The 19,936-nt window shown below is 38.5% G+C and overlaps 1 protein-coding gene across 3 annotated transcripts in view; it reads left to right on the top strand.

The window, feature by feature from the left end:
- Positions 1 to 19,936, top strand: part of LOC111159039 (sodium voltage-gated channel alpha subunit 10) — a 95,633-nt gene that overhangs the window by 10,376 nt on the left and 65,321 nt on the right. For all 3 annotated transcript variants that reach the window (XM_022521409.1, XM_022521408.1, XM_022521407.1), the window contains exons 4-5: positions 17,577 to 17,705; positions 18,250 to 18,341. In XM_022521409.1, coding sequence (XP_022377117.1) covers positions 17,577 to 17,705; positions 18,250 to 18,341 — 221 coding nt within the window. The remainder of the gene's footprint in view (positions 1 to 17,576; positions 17,706 to 18,249; positions 18,342 to 19,936) is intronic.

The raw sequence follows: 19,936 nt of genomic DNA, 5'->3' as shown, positions 1-19,936 counted from the left end.
GAGATTGTATAGCATGTAAAATCTCTATCCTTATTTTGAACTTTTAATGCAAAGCATTTTCTCTCAAAAGTAAGAGTTATTTGGGGATTATGGTTAAATATGGAAGATAGCATGCATATGTTTTACCCCAACCCTCTCAGAATGCCAATAAAATGACAGCATGGGAAAAGAACGGTATAAATATACAAGAACAAAGAGAAGGAGAAAGAAAAGCGCAGAGGACAAAGATGTCATAACAATCTCGGAGGGCCAAAAGTGGCCGGAGGCCTGGTAAATGACTCAGCACATCGGTGCTTGTTAACCAAGGTGACTACAAAGAGGGATAAAAATGACGACCAAGGCATTTTACCCCTAAAACCTCAGAGGCCCTGAAAATGTGAACATGATACAAATAGCAATAAGAGGAAAGAGGAAAGAACGTGGGAGCAGAGTATGTTCACTTACTGCTGCTTCTGTAATAGCAAGGAGTTAAAGAGTATTCTTTAAAGTAGATAAATCAAGGAATGAAAAATAATTATATTTGACAGTACAAAGGTTAGCACAAAAAAAAAATACAACTAAGTACAATCGGATGATGCATAAAACAGAGGGGAAAAGAAAATTGCCAAATGGAATGTAAAGAGATAGCATACTAAGGGTGATAGATCATACCCGTTTCAGTTATAATTATGAATTTACAAAGGCAACTGCTAGATTTAAAATAAAAACTGTTCTAAGTTTCGAATCACACACACAAAAAGCAAATAAAACATACCAGACAATGAAATATTTTTTAAAACTATTAAATACATAACTTAAAGTTACATAAACAAAGATCAAACAACTCTGTCATGTTAATAAATATAAATGGATTGGACTTATCTGTTGTCTTCACACATATTCATATACAACAAAGCAATAGCCAATTTTATGTTGAATAAAATATACTGCTCCAGGTGTTGCAGAAAGGTCAAAATTAATGAATGGACAAAGATATAAGCCAAGGCACACAAAAAGAGCAGGAAGTCAGATGTGAATATCAAAAAAGGTGGTATTTAGGCCCACAGTCATTAAACAGGATAAAAATGACACTTCGTAACGCTAAATAATCCAAAACAGTAACCTATACCTTTGCAATAAGTAATATGGCAACAATGTTCATAAATTGAAAATTATGACACTATAAGGGAAATAAAAACATTATAAGGCTTAGAAAGTATAATTAATTCTTTCAGCCCATGACACATCAAGTGTATAAAAAAGTATGTAAAGATCTAGATGACCTGAATAATTATTAAGACACATCTGATTCATATATATCAAGCTGTATTCCCTAAAAAATAGAGAATATACCTCCAAACAAATTGGCCAAATATTAAATCACAACAAAACCTCAAATAGCTCCAAAAAGTAAAAAGATTAGAAACATCCTCTGATGACACAGCAATAAAGTAAAAACAAAATTAGGGGAAAAAAAGACCTTTCCATTTAGAAATGTTAAAAACCTTTCAACTCTCAGGTTTAAAAAAAAATAGTACAAACTAAAGTTATAGAATTTCTAGGGAAGAAAAAATTTAAAAAGCACTTTATTTAGAACCTATAGAGTACAGTTAAAGATATTCAGGGGATAATCCATAGAATTAAAGCAGAGAATATTTATTTCAGTACAAAATGAAAAGAATTATTTAAGCACCTAATATAAAACCAGAAAAAGAACAATAAATGAAAGGAAAATTGGAAGAAAAATTAATAATTTCAAAGAAAAACTTAACGAGTTAAGAAATAGTAAAACAGGGGCACCTGGGTGGCTCCGTCAGTTATACATCTGTTTTTTTTATTTCAGCTCAGGTCATGATCTCAGGATCCTGGGATCAAACCCCACCTTGGCCTCCATGCTCATTATGGAGTCTGCTTGGGATTCTCTCTCAGCCTCTCCCTCTACCCCTCCCCCAGCTCATGCTCTCTCTCTCTATTTCTCTCTAAAATAAATAAATAAAATCTTTGGGGAAAAAAAAGAAATAGAAAAACAGTAGAAATAATGAATCCAAAAGCTGTTAAAAAATATGTGTGTGAGATCTTTATACTGAAGGATAACAAAACACAACTGAGAGAAATTTTAAAGTATCAAATAAATTTAGCAATATCTTATGTTCAAGGATTAGACAACTCACCAGCTGTTAAAATGCCAGTGTTGCCTAAATTAACCTATAGATCTATGATCCATAATCTATAGATTCCATAAAGTCCCAATGAAAATCCTAGCAGTTCTATAGGAACTGAATAGATTTTGCTTACATGGATGAAGCAAAATTTACTTAACTATTATCCTATTGATAGGCACTTATGTGACCCTAATCAACATAATCTCCATATTCTGCAATCTTGATTCTTCAGTGAGTATCCTTCCTTACACACACATCTTTGAACACATAACACTGGTACCTGTGAGAGATGAATTCTCAGAAGTGGAGTTGCTGGGTTAATTTTGAAATATTACCAAATTGTTTTTCAAAGCTGTGCCAATTTCCATTCCCACTATTATTAAATTCACTCTTTATCATATTTCGTATGAACTGCATTGTTGACAAAACTTCCTTTATAATCACACTTCGAAAAAAAGTCTCATTTCTAGAAATGTCTGCGGCAAGGATGGGATGATGTTCAGTATCTTTGGCCCCATTAAGATGATCAGATTCCAGATTTTATTTTTGAGAGGCAAACTGATAACAGCCACTGGTTGTTTACTATGTTGCTGGGAGCCCAAAGGAAAAGGGTAAATGTTCCTGGCATAGCCTGGGACTACAAAGATCGTGCTGTGTATTCTTGAGTAGAAATGAGATCATAGCCAGTGAGGAATCAGAAGTCGGTCCTATCACCATGTTCTTGATACAGTGTTTTGGACACAAGCAGTTCCCATCCCTTATCTCCCCTCCCAGCCATGATAGCTCCCTGAAACATTAGCTTTGCACTGCTACCTGCTGGTAAAGATAGGCTCCTGCCTCTCTGCCTGCCTGCCTGCCTATCTGTCTGCCTGTGGGAAGATTTCATATACATATTTCATTTTTAAATCCCTTCTTGGGCTCTGAAAGAAACTAGAGATTCACTGCAGCCAAAGAGGGGGAGGATATATCAGATTGGGCCCCAGATTGCTGGAGATAAAAAATGCAGAAGGATGTCCCACCATCTTCACCCTCTGAGCTCACGTAGAATCACTGAAGGGGTCCTTTGATAGCCCTGGGACACCCATCACTAACCATACTGAGAATCTGGAGAAACAGTTGACAAAATACAGCAATTTGGTTGCAGGAAAAAGCACAGTGGAAAGATAAATGTTTTCTCACCCAGAAAAAACACATGAAATGAAACGGAACCTGTGGTGAACAGGGGAAGTTACATGCGTGAAGTACAGTTTTGTGATTTTCAGGTGTACACGAATAACATCACATTGTATGCACACTCTAGTTGATACTTTTTAAATCAACCTTATGTTTTCGAGATGGGTTTAAGTGGATACATGTAGACCTAGTTCATTCATTTTTTACTGCTATATAATATTCCATAAAGGTTTTCTGTATTTTCTTCTAAAAGTCCTAGTATTTCTTTTTACATTTAGATATTTCATCCCCTGCTAGACTTTAATGTGTATGCACATGGCTTGAGATAGGCTTCTGAGATTTTTCTGTATGGATTATCCCAACACCATTTTTAATGGATCATCATTCCCTGAGTGATTCCTTTTACTCCCTCTGTCATGCACCAGATTCTTGTGCATGCTCAGGTCTGTTTCTCCTGGGCATTGATTTGTTACTCCATCAGGAGTAACCTGATTGATTTGTTACTCCCTCAGGAGACCACACAGGTCTAAATGTTTGATAATAAAATTTGACCTATTGATGAGAACTCCCCTCCTTTTTTACCTTCTTGAAAATTATTAGTCCTTCTCTTTACTTTTCTATAATTTAAGGGTCATATTTTCAAGCTTTTTCCTTACAAGTCTGTTGTAACTTTGATTGTAAATCCGCTGAATTTATTGATTACCACTGGAAGAACTGCCACATTTATGATATCAAGACTTCCCTCATATCAGCGTGGGGTATCTCCCAATTTACACAGGCCTTATTTTATATTCTTCTGTAACATGGTCTTATGTAAAGTTCTTACGTTTCTTATCCTTAGGTATATTATTATCACTTTGGTCATCCTTTTGAATATTTATTTTTATTTTAGCAATAAAATAATGTCTGCATACTGGTTTAATGTCTACATACTGGTTTTGCATCCAGCAACCTCGTTGAACTGAACAAGTTCAACATTTTTCTATAGATTAGCTTCAGTTTTCTATTTAAACAATTACATTATCTGCAAATAATGATGAACTTTTTTCTTTATGAGTCTTATATGACTTGTTTGTTTTTCCTATCTTTTCAAACTGGCTGCACATTCAGCACATTGCTGAACTGAAGCTACAATAGTGAGCATATTTCTTTTGCCATTGATTTTAAAGAGTATGCTTCTAATTTTCACTAATATCAGGGTGACTATAGGATTCTCATAATTAGCCTTTATCAAGTTAGGGGAATTTCTTTTCACTCTTGATTTCTTAAAAGTTTCTTTATGAATGGTTTCTATCAATATTTCTATTTCATTAAGATTATCTTTCATTTGTTAATATAGTAGGTTACATTAATAAATTTTCCAATCTAGTTTTAATAGTTCCAGCTTGATCATTGCTGGATTCAACTTGCCAGTATTTCATTTGATCTGTCTTGGTAAATGAGGCTGATTTATAATCTTCTCTCGTAAGTTGTCCCTTTGGGCTGCTTTTCCACATCTCCGCCTCACTATTTTCCTTCTGTATTGTCCCTGGGAACTCCAAAGTCTTCTCACTGTTTTGCATAGTAATTCAGGTATCTTCCTCCCCTACAATGTTCCTTAGCAAGTTACCCAAGGATCTCTGTTGGTCACTAGTCTCTCAGGAGCCTCTAAATCATTTCACAGATAAAAAGGAAAAGCAATGCAGTTCTTTCATGCATAATTTAAAAATCTGAAATGTATGTTAGATATAATTTTCATAGAATTTCTGACTTTTTTATGTTCTTAAAAGCAGTGTATGTGTTTCATAGACTGACAGTTCATGCTGGTTAACATGAAGTTAATCATGTGTAGTTTATCCCAACTAATGTGCTTTATTGTCACCCAACAGTTCCTGTTTACATTTGTTAAACTTGCATTTGTCACTGTTACCCTTGCATTGCATAATATCACAGTTCAAAAAAAAAATGAATCATTTCAAAAGTGGTTTGCAGAAATAAAACAGTGGTGATGAAAATAAAAAAGTACACCTCACAATATGAAGTAAGTTCACCGATATAAATTATGAATAGACTCTGTCATAAATACAAAGTTTGAATCTGAGGCAAGTCATGAGACAAGTGGACAGTTTTATTTTATTATTTACTAATAACATTTTCATCAAATAATAATACACTACTGAAAGTTCCATATTATTTTCCAAATTACTGAAAGTTCCATATTATTTTCCAACAAATCTTATCAACCTCACTTTTAAACCAGTTGACTATTCCTAGTACAAAAACAAAATTAGATGTGCTGTGGTAACTGCTGTGAATTGTATAAGACTGATGAGTCACAGACCTGTACCTCTGGAACAAATAATACATTATATGTTAATAAAAATAATAAATAAAATAATCACTAAGAAGAAAAAAAACCAAGAAACTAAATTAGGCTTTCCACTAAAAATGATCAACACTTGATGTTAAAGGTTGAAAAGACATGATAACTGTAGTGTCCTCATTCCTCCTTGCAGTAAAAACAAGTACAACTATAACCTTGCTGGTAAGACATGAAACCAGCTTCCAAATCAATGACAAATATTGTAGTTGGAAAGAAAGCAGCAAGCAATTGGTGGAATAGCTTTATCAGAACTACTGGGTTTCTTATAATGCGACTGGCATTTAAAATCAATGACTGTTACGTATATAAACAAGCAGACATTCCACTTTGTAGTTTTTTTTTTAAAAGATTTTATTTATTTATTTCACAGAGAAAGATCACAAGTAGGCAGAGAGAGGAAAGGAAGCAGGCTCCCCGCTGAGCAGAGAGCCCGATGCAGGGCTCGATCCTAGGACCCTGAGACCATGACCTGAGCCAAAGGCAGAGGCTTAACCCACTGAGCCACCCAGGTGCCCCTCCACTTTGTAGTTTAATGAAACTATGGATATACCAGTTTTCAGTATACATTCACCATATATGTGAGAAAGAAGTGATCAATGACCTTTGTCTTATTTATCATGCAGCTTATTTTAAAAGAGGAGATTTCTGGTTTAATTCATTAAAGATTAGCTTGTAAACTTAAAAACGCATGTTAGGGTGTGCACCAAAGTTCATAACAGCATTATTCACAAGAACCAAAAGATGGAAACTGTCTGAATGTCTGTCAATGGCTGAAAAGATAACAAAATGTGATAGATTTATTGATGGACAATGAAATATTATTCAGCATGAAAAATGAATGAGATTCACAGACCTGTACCCCTGAAACAAACAATACATTGTATGTTAATTTAAAAAAAAAGAATGAGATTCTGACACATGCTTCAACACGGATGGACCTTAAAAAACATTATGCTGAGTAAAATTAGCCAGATACAAAAGGACAAATTGTATGACTTGTCTGATTCCACTTATGTGAGTTACATAGAATAGGAATTTATGGAGATAGAAAGTAGAATCGAAGTTGCCAGGGACTAACCGGGGGAGGACTGAGGAGTTGTTTGATGAGTACTGAGTTTCCTTTTGGGATTCTAAAAAAGTTTTGGAGACGGATAGTGGCCGTGGTTGCTCAATGTTGTGAAGACACTTAATGCCACTGAATTGCATACTTAAAATGGTGATGGCAGTAAATTTTATGTTATGTATGTTTCACCACAGTTGCTTGGGGTGGGTGGGGGGTCAAGACCCACGGAACTTCTTTCTCAATACCCAGTGATTTTCTTCCTCCATTAGGAGTGTCTTTTGCATATTAAAAATCACATCCAAACATGGCAACAGAACATAAAGAAATACTTTGTGAGCCAAATGCCACCAGAAAGAGGGTGCGACTCTGTCAGCTACTGTCCCCCGAGTTGAGACCTTTAACCCTCCAGCTTCTGGTGGTGTTAAAGCCTCAGCTTGTGTCCTCTGGTGAAACACTGAAATTAGTCTTCAGAACTCTCTCCATAATTTCTGGATCTGCATTTGATCTGAAAAGCCAGAAATAATCGGTCAAAGCTTCCCAACAACCTATAATTCTGAGTTAAGATTTTCTAATTTAGAAAACATAAAGAGTTGGGGGCGGGGGACCAACAAGATATGAAAGCTGACAGCTCAAGCAGCCATCCAGCCAGATATAGATTTCTTCGTGAATAATTTCAAACACTATTTCCCTCTCACAGATATGAAAAGACATTACCGCTATTCTCTTTTTCATGTGATTTTTACTTTTACATAAAATACAGAGATTTACGGTTTAAAAGGTCACAGAGTTCTACAAAAATTCTAACAAAACAATAATTTCATGCTTCTCATCTCCTTGTCCCTAATCCTGTATTTCCAGAGGCGAGCGCTGTCAGCTTTTTTACCTTTTTATCCTGATACTTCCCTCTCTACGATAAGATACTTGTACTGTATTTTTTATTTTTCCACTTTAGATGTTATCTATTGGCTTTCTGTTATGGAAAAAAAAAAAAGAATTAAGTGTACGCACCCACACATAATTCCTCTCACGCTTATTTTCATATCGTAGTTAGGTTATCATCTGGGGTTAGGTAATCAGACGATACATACGTCACCTGACTACAGACGCGATTGTGTAATAGTATTGCCAAGCAAATGGCATGACAGCTGTGTCGTGCAGTGTCCTTTGATTACATGCTCCTTTTCGCTTTCTCTAGAGTTAACACAGATTTCATTACTTCATTTGCTCTGCTTTCTATGTCTTTACCCTAATTTTTTCCCAAACTCTTCTCCAGAGGTTTATTCATTGCTTCAATTTAGTCAAACGTATCAGGCTATCCATCAGTTTCCTGGAGTCCTCCATCTCCTGACTCAGTGTGGCCTAGGTGTTCTCAAGGCATGATGCACAGACCTTTTCTGGAGATTTTCCCTTCTCCATTTTCTTTTAGAATCTGTATTTCTCTCCCCTGCATCCCCAGATCTTCCTCTTTGTTGGTTACTTTCTTATTTGGGTGGAGCATCTTATGGTAGCTTTCTTAGAAGGGTAGATGAAAGTACATTTTCTGAGACTTGGTATATCTGTAATTATCTTTATTTTGCCCTAATAATAACAGTTCAGCTGGGGAAGAAATTCCATATCAGAAATTATTTTCCTAAAAATTTTGAATGTATTTGTTTCATTGTCTGATACCCTCCAAGGTTGCCATTGATAAATCTGATGATATTTTGATTCTTTTTTTTTTTAAAGATTTTATTTATTTATCAGAGAGAGAGAGGAAGAGAGAGCGAGCACAGGCATACAGAATGGCAGGCAGAGGCAGAGGGAGAAGCAGGCTCCCTGCCGAGCAAGGAGCCCGATGTGGGACTCGATCCCAGGACTCTGGGATCATGACCCGAGCCGAAGGCAGCTGTTTAACCAACTGAGCCACCCAGGCGTCCCGATATTTTGATTCTTAATCTTCTGGATGTAACCTGTGATTTTCACTCCCTCAAAAAAAGTTAGGGTCTTCTGTCTGTGTACGATGTTCTGAAATTTGGTGATGTTATGCCTTGACATTCATTCATTTTCCTGAGCACTTCTAGGTGTTTCCAACTGAATACTTAGATCCTTCAGTTTTCAGAAATATTCTTGAATTATTTCTTTGATAACTTTCTCTAGTCTCTTTGTCTATTTCTAGACCTCCTATTGGTCAACATTGTACTTACTGCTCTGACTCTAATTTTCATGCTTATAAACCACCTCTCGTCATTTCTTTTGGTCCTACTTCCTGTGAGATCTCTTTAATTTTATTTCCACCTCTTCTATTAATGTTTTACTTTTGCTATCATGTTTTTATTTTCAAGTTCTATTCTGTTCTTTGAATCATCTTTACAGCCTTCTGTTCTTGTTCTAAGTATCCCATATCTTTTAATCTCTTAACTCTCTAAAAATATTCATGATAACTTTTTCCTAACTTTTCTTCTGCTCCTGTATTGCCTCTCTTTATTTATTTATTTATTTATTTATTTATTTATTTTTAACATATAATGTATTATTTCCCCCAGGAGTACAGGTCTGTGAATCATCAGACCTTACACATTTCACAGCACTCACCATAGCACATACCCTCCCCAATGTCTATAACCCAGTCACCCCCTCCCTACCCCCCTACTCCCCAGCAACCCTCAGTTTGTTCCATGAGATTCAGAGTCTCTTATGGTTCGTCTCCCTCCTGATCCCATCTTGTTTCATTTTTTCCCTCCCTACCCGCCATAACCCCCTGCCCTACCTCTCATATTAGAGAGATCATATGATAATTGTCTTTCTCTGATTGACTTATTTCGCTCAGCATAATACCCTCTAGTTCCATCCATATTGGTGCAATTGGCAAGATTTCATTTCTCTTGATGGTTGCATAGTATTTCATCATATATATATACCACATCTTCTTTATCCATTCATCTGTTGATGGACATCTAGATTCTATCTGTAGTTTGCCTATTGTGGACATTGCTGCTATAAACATTTGGGAGCACATGCCCCTTCTGATCACTACATTTGTATCTTTGGGGTAAATACCCAGTAGTGCAAATGCTGGGTCATAGGGTAGCTCTATTTTCAACTTTTTGAGGAACCTCGGTACCATTTTCCAGAGTTGCTGCACTAGCTTGCATTCCCACCAACAGTGTAGGAGGGTTCCCCTTTCTCCACATCCTTGCCAACATCTGTCATTTCCTGACTTGTTAAATTTAGCCATTCTGACTGGTGTGAGGTGGTATCTCATTGTGGTTTTGATTTGTATTTCCCTGGTGGTGAGTGCTGTTGAGCACTTTTTCATGTGTCTATCAGCCATTTGGATGTCTTCTTTGCAGAAATGTCTGTTCATGACGTCTGTCCATTTCTTTTTTTTAGATTATTTATTTGTTTGACAGACAGAGATCACAAGTAGGCAGAGAGGCAGGCAGAGAGAGAGAGAGGAGAAAACAGGCTCCCCGCTGAGCAGAGAGCCCAATGTGGGGCTCGATCCCAGGACCCTGAGATCATGACCTGAGCCGAAGGCAGAGGCTTTAACCCACTGAGCCACCCAGGCGCCCCACTTCTGTCCATTTCTTAATTGGATTATTTGTTCTTTGGGTGTTGAGTTTGATAAGTTCTTTATAGATTTAGCCCTTTATCTGATAATGTCATTTGCAAACAATCTTCTCCCATTCTGACAGTTAGTTGTCTTTTGGTTTTGTTGACTGTTTCCTTTGCTGTGCAAAGGCTTTTGATCTTGAAGTCCTAGTAGTTCATTTTTGTCCTTGCTTCCCTTGCCTTTGGTGATGTTTCTAGGAAGGTGCTATAGCTGAGGTAGAAGAGGTTGCTGCCTGTGTTCTCCTCAAGGATTTTGATGGATTCCTTTCTCACATTGAGGTCTTTCATCCATTTTGAGTCTATTTTTCTGTGTGGTGTAAGGAAATGGTCCGGTTTCATTCTTCTGCATATGGCTGTCCAATTTTCCCAACACCATTTGTTGAAGAGACAGTCTTTTTTCCATTAGATATTCTTTCCTGTTTTGTCACAGATTAGTTGACCATAGAGTTGAGGGTCCATTTCTGGGCTCTCTATTCTGTTCCATTGATCTATGTGTCTGTTTTTGTGCCAGTACCATACCATCTTGATGACCACAGCTTTATAATAGAGCTTGAAGTCTGGAATTGTGATGCCACCAACTTTGGATTTCTTTTTCAACATTTCTCTGGCTATTCAGGGTCTTTTCTGGTTCCATATAAATTTTAGGATTATTTGTTCCATTTCTTTGAAAAAAATTGATGGTATTTTGATAGGGATTGCATTAAATGTGTAGATTGCTTTAGATAGCATAGACATTTTCACAATATTTGTTCTTCCAATCCATAAGCATGGAATGTTTTTCCATTTCTTTGTGTCTTCCTCAATTTCTTTCATAAGTACTTTATAGTTTTCTGAGTACAGATTCTTTGACTCTTTGGTTAGGTTTGTTCATAGGTATCTTATGGTTTGGGGTGCAATTGTAAATGGGATCAACTCCTTAATTTCTCTTTCTTCTGTATTGCTGTTGGTGTATAGAAATGCAACTGATTTCTGTGGATTGATTTTATATTCTGACACTTCACTGAATTTCTGTATGAGTTCTATCAGTTTTGGAGTGGAGTCTTTTGGGTTTTCCACATAAAGTATCATATCATCTGCAAAGAGTGAAAATTTTGCTTCTTCTTTGCTGATGCAGATGCCCTGTATTTCTTTTTGTTGTCTGATTGTTTAGGCTAGGACTTCTAGTACTGTGTTGAATAGCAGTGGAGATAGTGGACCTCCCTGCTGTGTTCCTGATCTTAGGGGAAAAGTTCTCAGTTTTTCCTCATTGAGAATGATATTCGCTGTGTGTTTTTCATAGATGGCTTTGATGATATTGAGGCATATACCCTCTATGCTTATACTGTGGAGAGTTTTGATTAAGAAAGAATGCTATATTTTGTCAAATGCTTTTTCAGCATCTATTGAGAGTATCATATGGTCCTTGTTCTTTCTTTCATTAATGTATTGTATCACATTGATTGATTTGCCGATGTTGGACCTACATTGTAGCCCAGGAATAAATCCCACTTGTTTGTGGTGAATAATCTTTTTAATGTACTGTTGGATCTTATTGGCTAGTATTTTGGTGAGAATTTTTGCATCTGTGTTCATCAAGGATATTGGTCTGTAATTCTCCATTTTGATGGGGTCTTTGTCTGGTTTTGGGATCAAGGTAATGCTGGCCTCATAAAATGAGTTTGGATGTTTTCTTTCCATTTCTATATTTTTGGAACAATTTTAGGAGAATAGGTATTAATTCTTCTTTAAATGTTTGGTAGAATTCCCCTGGGAAGCTCTCTGGCCCTGGGCTCTTGGGAGATTTTTGATGATTGCTTCAATCTCCTTACTGGTTATGGGTCAGTTCAGGTTTTCTATTTCTTCCTGGTTCAGTTTTGGTAGGTTATATGTGGGCAGGAATGCATGCATTTCTTCCAGATTGTCAAATTTGCTGGTATATAGCTGGTCATAATATGTTCTTATAATTGTTTGTATTTCTTTGGTGTTGGTTGTGATCTCTCTTCTTTCATTCATGATTTTATTAATTTGGGGCCTTTCTCTTTTCTTTTTGATAAGTCTGGCCAGGGGTTTATCAATCTTATTAATTCTTTCAAAGAACCAGCTCCTAGTTTCATTGATCTACTCTACTGCTCCTTTGGTTTCTATTTCATTGATTTCTGCTCTGATCTTTATGATTTCTCTTCTCCAGCTGGGTTTAGGCTTTCTTTGCTGTTTTTTCTCCAATTCCTTTAGGTATAGGGTTAGGTTGTGTACATGAGAACTTTCTTGTTTCTTGAGAAAGTCTTGTATTGCTATACTTTCCTCTCAGGACTGCCTTTGGTGTGTCCCAAAGATTTTGAATGGTTGTTTTCATTTTCATTTGTTTCCATGATTTTTTTCAATTCTTCTTTAATTTCCTGGTTGACCCATTTATTCTTTAGTAGGGTGCTCTTTAGCCTCCATGTACTTGAGTTCCCAACTTTCCTCTTGTGATTGAGTTCTAGCTTCAGAGCATTGTGGTCTGAAAATATTCAGGAATGATCCCAATCTTTTGGTACTAGTTGAAACCTGACTTGTGACCCAGGATGTGATCTATTCTGGAGAATGTTCCATGTGCACTAGAGAAGAATGTGTATTTTGTTGCTTTGGGATGGAATGTTCTGAATATATCTGTGATGTCCATCTGGTCCAGTGTGTTATTTAAAGCCTTTATTTCCTTGTTGATCCTTTGCTTGGATGATCTGTCCATTTCAGTAAGGGGGTTGTTAAAGTCCCCTACTATTATTGTATTATTTTTGATATGTTTCTTTGATTTTGCTATTAATTGTTTTATATAATTGGCTGCTCCCATATTAGGAGCATAGATATTTAAAATTGTTAGGTCTTGTGGGACAGACCCTTTAAGTATGATATAGTGTCCTTCCTCATCTCTTATTACAGTCTTTGGCTTAAAATGATATAAGGATTGCCACCCCAGCTTTCTTTTGATGTCCCTTAGCATGATAAATTGTTTTCCACCCCCTCACTTTAAATCTGGAGGTGTCTTTGGGTCTAAAATGCATTTCTTATAGATAGCATATGGATGGGTCTTGTTTTTTCATCCATTCTGATACCCTGTGTCTTTTGATTGGGGCATTTAGCCCATTTGCATTCAGGGTAACTAATGAAAAATAGGAATTTAGTGCCATTGTATTGCCTGTAAGGTGACTGTTACTGCATATTGTCTTTATTCCTTTCTGGTCTAGGTTACTTTGAAGCTCTCTCTTTGCTTAGAGGACCCCTTTCAATATTTTCTGTAGGGCTGGTTTGGTGTTTGCAAATTCTTTTAGCTTTTGTTTGTCCTGGAAACTTTTTATCTCTCCTATTTTCAATGACAACCTAGCTGGATATAATATTCTTGGCTGCATATTATTCTCATTTAGTGCTCTGAATATATCATGCCTGTCCTTTCTGGCCTGCCAGGTCTCTGTGGATAAGTCTGCTGCCAATCTAATATTTCTACCATTGTATGTTAAGGCCTCTTGTCCAGAGCTGCTTTCAGGATTTTCTCTTTGTCATAAGACTTGTAAGTTTTACTATTAGATGATGGGGTGTGGACCTATATTTGTTTATTTTGAGGGTGGTTCTCTGCCTCCTGGATTTTGATGTTGTTCCCTTCACCAAATTAGGGAAATTCTCTACTATAATTTGCTCAAATATACCTTCTGCCCCTCTCTCTCTTCTTCTGGGGTTCAAATTATTCTAATATTGTTTCATCTTATGGTATCACTTATCTCTCAAATTCTCCCCTCATGGCCTAGTAGTTGTTTGTCTCTCTTTTGCTCAGCCTCTTTATTCTCCATCATTTGGTCTTCTGTATCATTAATTCTCTCTTCTACTTCATTTATCCTAGCAACAAGAGTCTCCATTTTTGATTGCACCTCATTTATAGCTTTTTTTAATTTCAACTGGACTAGATTTTAGTTCTTTTATTTCTCCGGAAAGAGATTCTCTAATATCTTCCATGTTTTTTTGAGCCCAGCCAGAACCTTGATAATCATCATTCTGAACTCTAGTTTTGACATATTACTAATGTCGGTATTGATTAGATCCCTAGCTGTCGATGTTGCCTCTTGTTCTTTTTTTGTGGTGAGTTTTTCCACCTTGTCATTTTATCTAGATATGAATAGATGAATGAGAGAACAAAATACTAAAAGGGTAGCAATGACCCCAGAAAAATATACACTAACCAAATCAGAAGAGACCCAAAACTGGAGGGAGAAGAAAGGAGAAAAAAAAAGCATATATATATATATATATATATATATATATATATATATATGTGTGTGTGTGTGTGTGTGTGTGTGTGTGTGTGTGTGTGTGTGTGTAGATAAATACACACACGTACATATGACTGGTGAATAGAACAGAGACACACACTTGATTTTGAGTGTATTTTATACTGTTAGAAGAAACTACCTCCCAAAATTTTAAAGAAAGAAAAACATATATACAAAAATAAGGGTAAACATGATGAAGGGATGGAATACACTATAAAGATGAAAATTAAAAGAGATTCTAAAAAAGGAATTGATAAGAAGTTAACTGAAAAAAAAAAAGAAGAAAGAATGTAATCAGGCTGGAGACTAGAACAAAGCCTCTCTTCTGGGGGAGGGGCCTGTTGTAGTGATTCTCAAATGTCTTTGCCTGAGGCAGAATTGCACCACCCTTGCCAGGGGCCCAGCTAAGTAATCCGTTTGGGTTCACTCTCTGGGGCTTTTGTTCCCTGAACGCTTTCCACACCTCTTCGAAGGACGGGAATGAAGATGGTGGCCTCCCAATCTCCAGCCCTGTAGAAGCGGAGAGCTCGGGCCCCACTCCTCAGTGCGCCCTCAAAGAGAAGCAGTCACTCCCGTCTCCCTGGTCTCCAGCCACACTCTGAGCTCACTCAGCCTGTGACTGAGCATTTCTATCTCTGGTGCACAGCCCCGTTTGGAGTCTTCAAACCCAGCTGATTCCTGCAGTGCACTCCTGCGCTGCTCCTCCCAGAGGAGGAAGGAAGGGGGGGTCTCTCCAGATCTGCCACTTGTGGGGTCCTTGCTCAAAGAACAATGGTCTGAGTGTGCCTTGGATCATGGTTTAAGGTAACCCTGAGCTGAGAGCCCATTGCTTGGCTCCGTCTCTGTAGTTGGCTTTCCCACTCTGATACCTGGGAGCTCTGCCACCCTCAGACACCCCTGGTGTTTTTGTGTCCCCGCAGGCCCTGAGACTACACTGTCCCTGCAAGGGCTCTACACCCCCTCCCCACACTTAGCTTCTGGAATGACATCCCTCAGTGGAACCGACTTCTAAAAGTTCTGATTTTGTGCTCTGCTGCTTTCTCACTTGCTGGGAGCAGGGCCCACCCCTGGCGGTCTATCTTTCTGTCACTTTGGATTCACTTCTCCACACATCCTACCTTCTGGAAGGTGGTCGATTTTCTCTTCCTAGAATTGCTGCTCTTCTTCTTTTCTATCTCCTGTTAATTTTGTAGGTATTCAGAATGGTTTAATAACTATCTAGTTGAACTCCTGGGATCTGATGATATTTCAATCTCCTACTCCTCTGCCATCTTGCTCCTCCTCCTCTTGCTTTTCTTTCTTTCCTCTTTGGTCGCTTTAGTCTTTGATGTTAGAAGCATCCTTCAAATTCCTGATGCTTGTTCCCTAGTGGTTCACATTAAAAATATCATCTTCTTGGGCTATTAACCTGACTGCCAGGCTTCTAGAAACTAACTGAAAGGCAGAAGAGAGTAGGTGGGTGGGAGGGTTGCCTGATTTTCAGTGTATGAAGTGTCCTTTATCCTGTTTCAGCATGCAACTCTCTCTCCCTCTTGTTCAACTCTTGAAAGAATGAACATCCAATCTCTTTCTGGAACAGAGGAAGCAATTCTTCACTGAAGGGGTTCCTCACTGAATAGCTGTTTCTTATAAAGACTTTCAAGCTGTATCCAGCTCCACCTGACCACCTCTCCCCAAACCCTACTTTCAGAGGTATTTAGTGTCTCTAAGCCCTAAGCAGTCCTGCAGTGTGGTTTGGCTCACTTCTGGGAACTCCCCGCTTCCCAGCTCAGGTTTTAGCTTTCTTGAGTCTGCTCTGTCAGTTACTACCCATCCATCTGCTCCCTAGTTTCCAAAATGCTGTTGTTGTGTTCTCCATTATCTTCCTCCTACTGGGTTTATGCTTTAAAAAAAAAAAAAAAAAGGAAAGAAAAAAGAAAAATCCTTCTACTAACATTTAAGAAATGTTAGAATTTCTGAAAAAGAATTTCAGAAAGGATAGAGGTAAATACATATGTTCAATCTGTCATATGTAATCATGTCTTTCCATTTTTAATAACAGTGTTTATGTTTATCATTTTACAATTTAAAAAATTGACTGTACCCAAAATTTTGTGTGTATCTGAATCTCTTTGGTTCTGGAAGGGTAATTCTCTCTGGCTAGTAGCATTAGCATCAGCTGGGAATGTGTTAGAAATACACATTCTTAGGCCTTATGCTTGATTTACTAAATAAGAGACCCTGGAGGTAGAACCCAGAAATCTATGTTTGAACAAGCCCTCCAGGTGTTCAGATGCTTGCTAGAGTTTGAAAATGTCTGCCGTCAGTGACTGAGTGATTCTGAACATTTGAGAAACACTACCTTACTCTCAGCCTCAGCTCTAGATCCATCTCTTCACCTACAAACCCACAAAGTGCCCAGCAAACTCAAATGGCTATTTGATATGACTTCCCCAGGCAAGACCCAACCTCCAGAGAAAATGTTTATGTTAGGTGCTTTTCTTCCATGACACCTAGTTGTTTCCTGCCTTAAAAGGCTCTTTGGGATTCCTGGGCTGAGAAACACTTGCAGACCAAAGATTGTGGGAGAAGAAAAGACAGTTGGAAGTGGAGGAAATTTGGAGAGGAGAGACATAGAAGGGCCTCCACCTCTTCTACATGTCAGCCGACAACAGGTTGGGAGAGGAGCCTTGAGCTTCCCTCTGGACACCTCAACAAAGAGGAGCATCCTTGTTCTGAACCTTCTGGTGGTTCTGCACCTCCCATTGCCCTCTGCTCACCTTTCAAGCCAAAGATGCTGCCAACCTTCTCAGCTGCACACATCAGTCCCCATTTGTGTGACTTCTCTGAGTTCCCCAATCTTGCTTCCTTACCTTACTTCTTCCTTTTCCCCACCTTGCTGATGATTTTTGCACATTTCCCTATGGAGCCATCCTAATAGCTCCCTTCTGAGCTCTCTCTATGGCACTCCTTTCCACCTTCTCTCCCAGATATGTCTTCACTGTAATTTACACCTTTGAAGCCTTGATAAAGATACTGGCAAGAGGATTTTTTCTAAATGAGTTTGCTTACCTGCGAGATCCTTGGAACTGGCTGGATTTTAGCGTCATTACCCTGGCGTGAGTATTTCTCCGTGCTGATGTGTTTGTCTGCATGGGCTTCTGGGTAGCTCACACTCTGGGGATGTTTCCTTGTCTCTATCCAGCTTCCTCATATGAAACTGCATGGCCTGGGGTTTCCCTGCTTCTAAGTGTTATGCCGACAGTTACTTTAGGATTAGTCCCATACCTTCAGGTAGAAGTCAGAGACTTCAACTATGAGCTAATAACTGGCCTGTCAAAGTGAGCAGACAAGGCTCAGCCTTGTATCTACCTGACTTGAAGGACTTTGTCTGAGGAACCAGTATATGAGGTTGGCCAAGCCCACATGCTTGAATACCCACCCACACAGAGCCCTCAGAATCATAATACACCTTCTCAAAGGAGCCATTTTAAAGGCTATTGCAATAGTTAAGTCAGTCTATATGTGGAAATGCCATTAGATTTTTGTGTCCACTCTGGGTCCTTCTTAGACTCTTGTTACCCAAAATTGTCCTTATTTTTGCTACATACATTCCCAGGACCCTGTCTTTGCAGAGATACTGACCAACTTCTGGTCCTACAGATACATTGGTGAAGCAACAGATCTCCGAGGAATCTCAGGTCTACGGACATTCAGAGTTCTTAGAGCCTTAAAGACAGTTTCTGTGATCCCAGGTGAGTTGCTTTTTACCACTACCTATATTCATAGAGCATATGCTGGTTTACACAGTCTAATGTCCTACTTTGATTTTTGCAAGAGTCCTATAAAGCTCCAGGGCATGGACTGTTGTCCCCATTTAAAAGACCAAGAAACTGAGGACCAGAGAGTAGAAAACACAATACCAAGTCCCCACCACTAATGAGGCAAAGTGTGACCTGGAGACCTAGTATCCCAATTCCTAGGCCAATGCTCTGTGCATAATACCTCATAACATCGCCATCAATAAATGACCAAAAGGTCATGTCCTCATTTTATGTTCTTGTTGTGGGGTTCAGGCAAGCTTCCAATTGGAGCTTCTCCTTTCTACACTAAACTAAATGTATAAACTTGGAAATAGGGAGGAAGGGAGTAGGAAGTCCTAGGCTCTAGTGAGTGTCTTTGCCATTTCCATGTATCTGAAAGCTTGAGCCTCAGTCCTGTCTTTGGACCCAGAGAGGAGAAAATATTTGGGCATTCTTGATTACAGAGAATTCAGAAACAAAAGTGTTTCACTAGAGCTTATCTTATTGGGCCTTCAAGACTTCTGTTGTCACCAGTATCTCAAGGATACACCTTACCCCACAATGGGATGGTGGAAAGAATGGTGAGGCCAGAGACCAGGCAAACCATTGTGACTTCCACCTTGTGGCCTGATGGATTATCTCCCTTGCCTCACCCCTGAGAATCCATTCTCTCATCTGGAAAACAGAAACACTCAAGCCATGGAGGAAGTCCTTTCAACCATTCTATGTCTGGCTCTGCAGGGAAAGATTAGAAAGTCTTTGCCAACTTCCACTATATAAGCTTCCTCATGAAGAGAGTCATAGCAAGAAGGTAGTCAATGCTGCCATTTGATATCTCTTACCTAGTCTTAGCCAGGAAGACCCTGAGTCTTGTTTATAAGACCTGTCCAGTCTAGACTCCCTCTCCAATCTCATCTCTCTCCTCTACCTGTCTTGCATCATGTTCTAGAATCTACCTGTGATTCTACAAATAATTCCTGCCTTTTCTCATCTCCCAGCATTTGGCCAGGCTGCTTCTCTATCAAGAGAGTCCTTCCTCTCTTCATTCAACTCATACTCATTCTTCAGGGTTCTGCTAAGGTTTGACCTTCTCAAGGAGACTCCCTGTTCTCTCCCAACTTCCCCACACTCCACCCCATCCCATCCCCGCCCTAGGCTTCATTTAGGAGTTGCTCCTGTATACACCTACCTGCTCGATAATGCAATAGCATTTCCTCTCAGTTGTTAAACAACCCCACCACATGCCCTTGCCTTAGCCCCCTGCTCAGTTCCCAGCCCAGGGACCAACACAGCTAGTACTCAATAGGTTATTTGTTAACCAAAATGACAAGACAAGGATGGGTTCCACACTGCTTCCCTGTTTGGAACTCTTTCTGCTTATCTGTGAATCTGCTCTCTGAAAGAAGCTAATATCATTCTCCACAGCCACAAATCCTCTCTCCTTAAACAAGCAGAGACTGCCAGTTGTACTTGTCCCAGTGTCTCTCATGGTCTCATTCTATTGCTGTGTTTGTCTCTCCGTGTCTTTGTGTTTCTGTCTTTCTTTC

This window comes from Enhydra lutris, unplaced genomic scaffold (genome assembly GCF_002288905.1).
Source record: "Enhydra lutris kenyoni isolate GAN:26980312 unplaced genomic scaffold, ASM228890v2 scaffoldscaffold66, whole genome shotgun sequence".
NCBI lineage: Eukaryota > Metazoa > Chordata > Mammalia > Carnivora > Mustelidae > Enhydra > Enhydra lutris.
The sequence above is the reverse complement of the archived record's forward strand: the minus strand, read 5'-3'. Positions and strand labels throughout refer to the sequence as shown.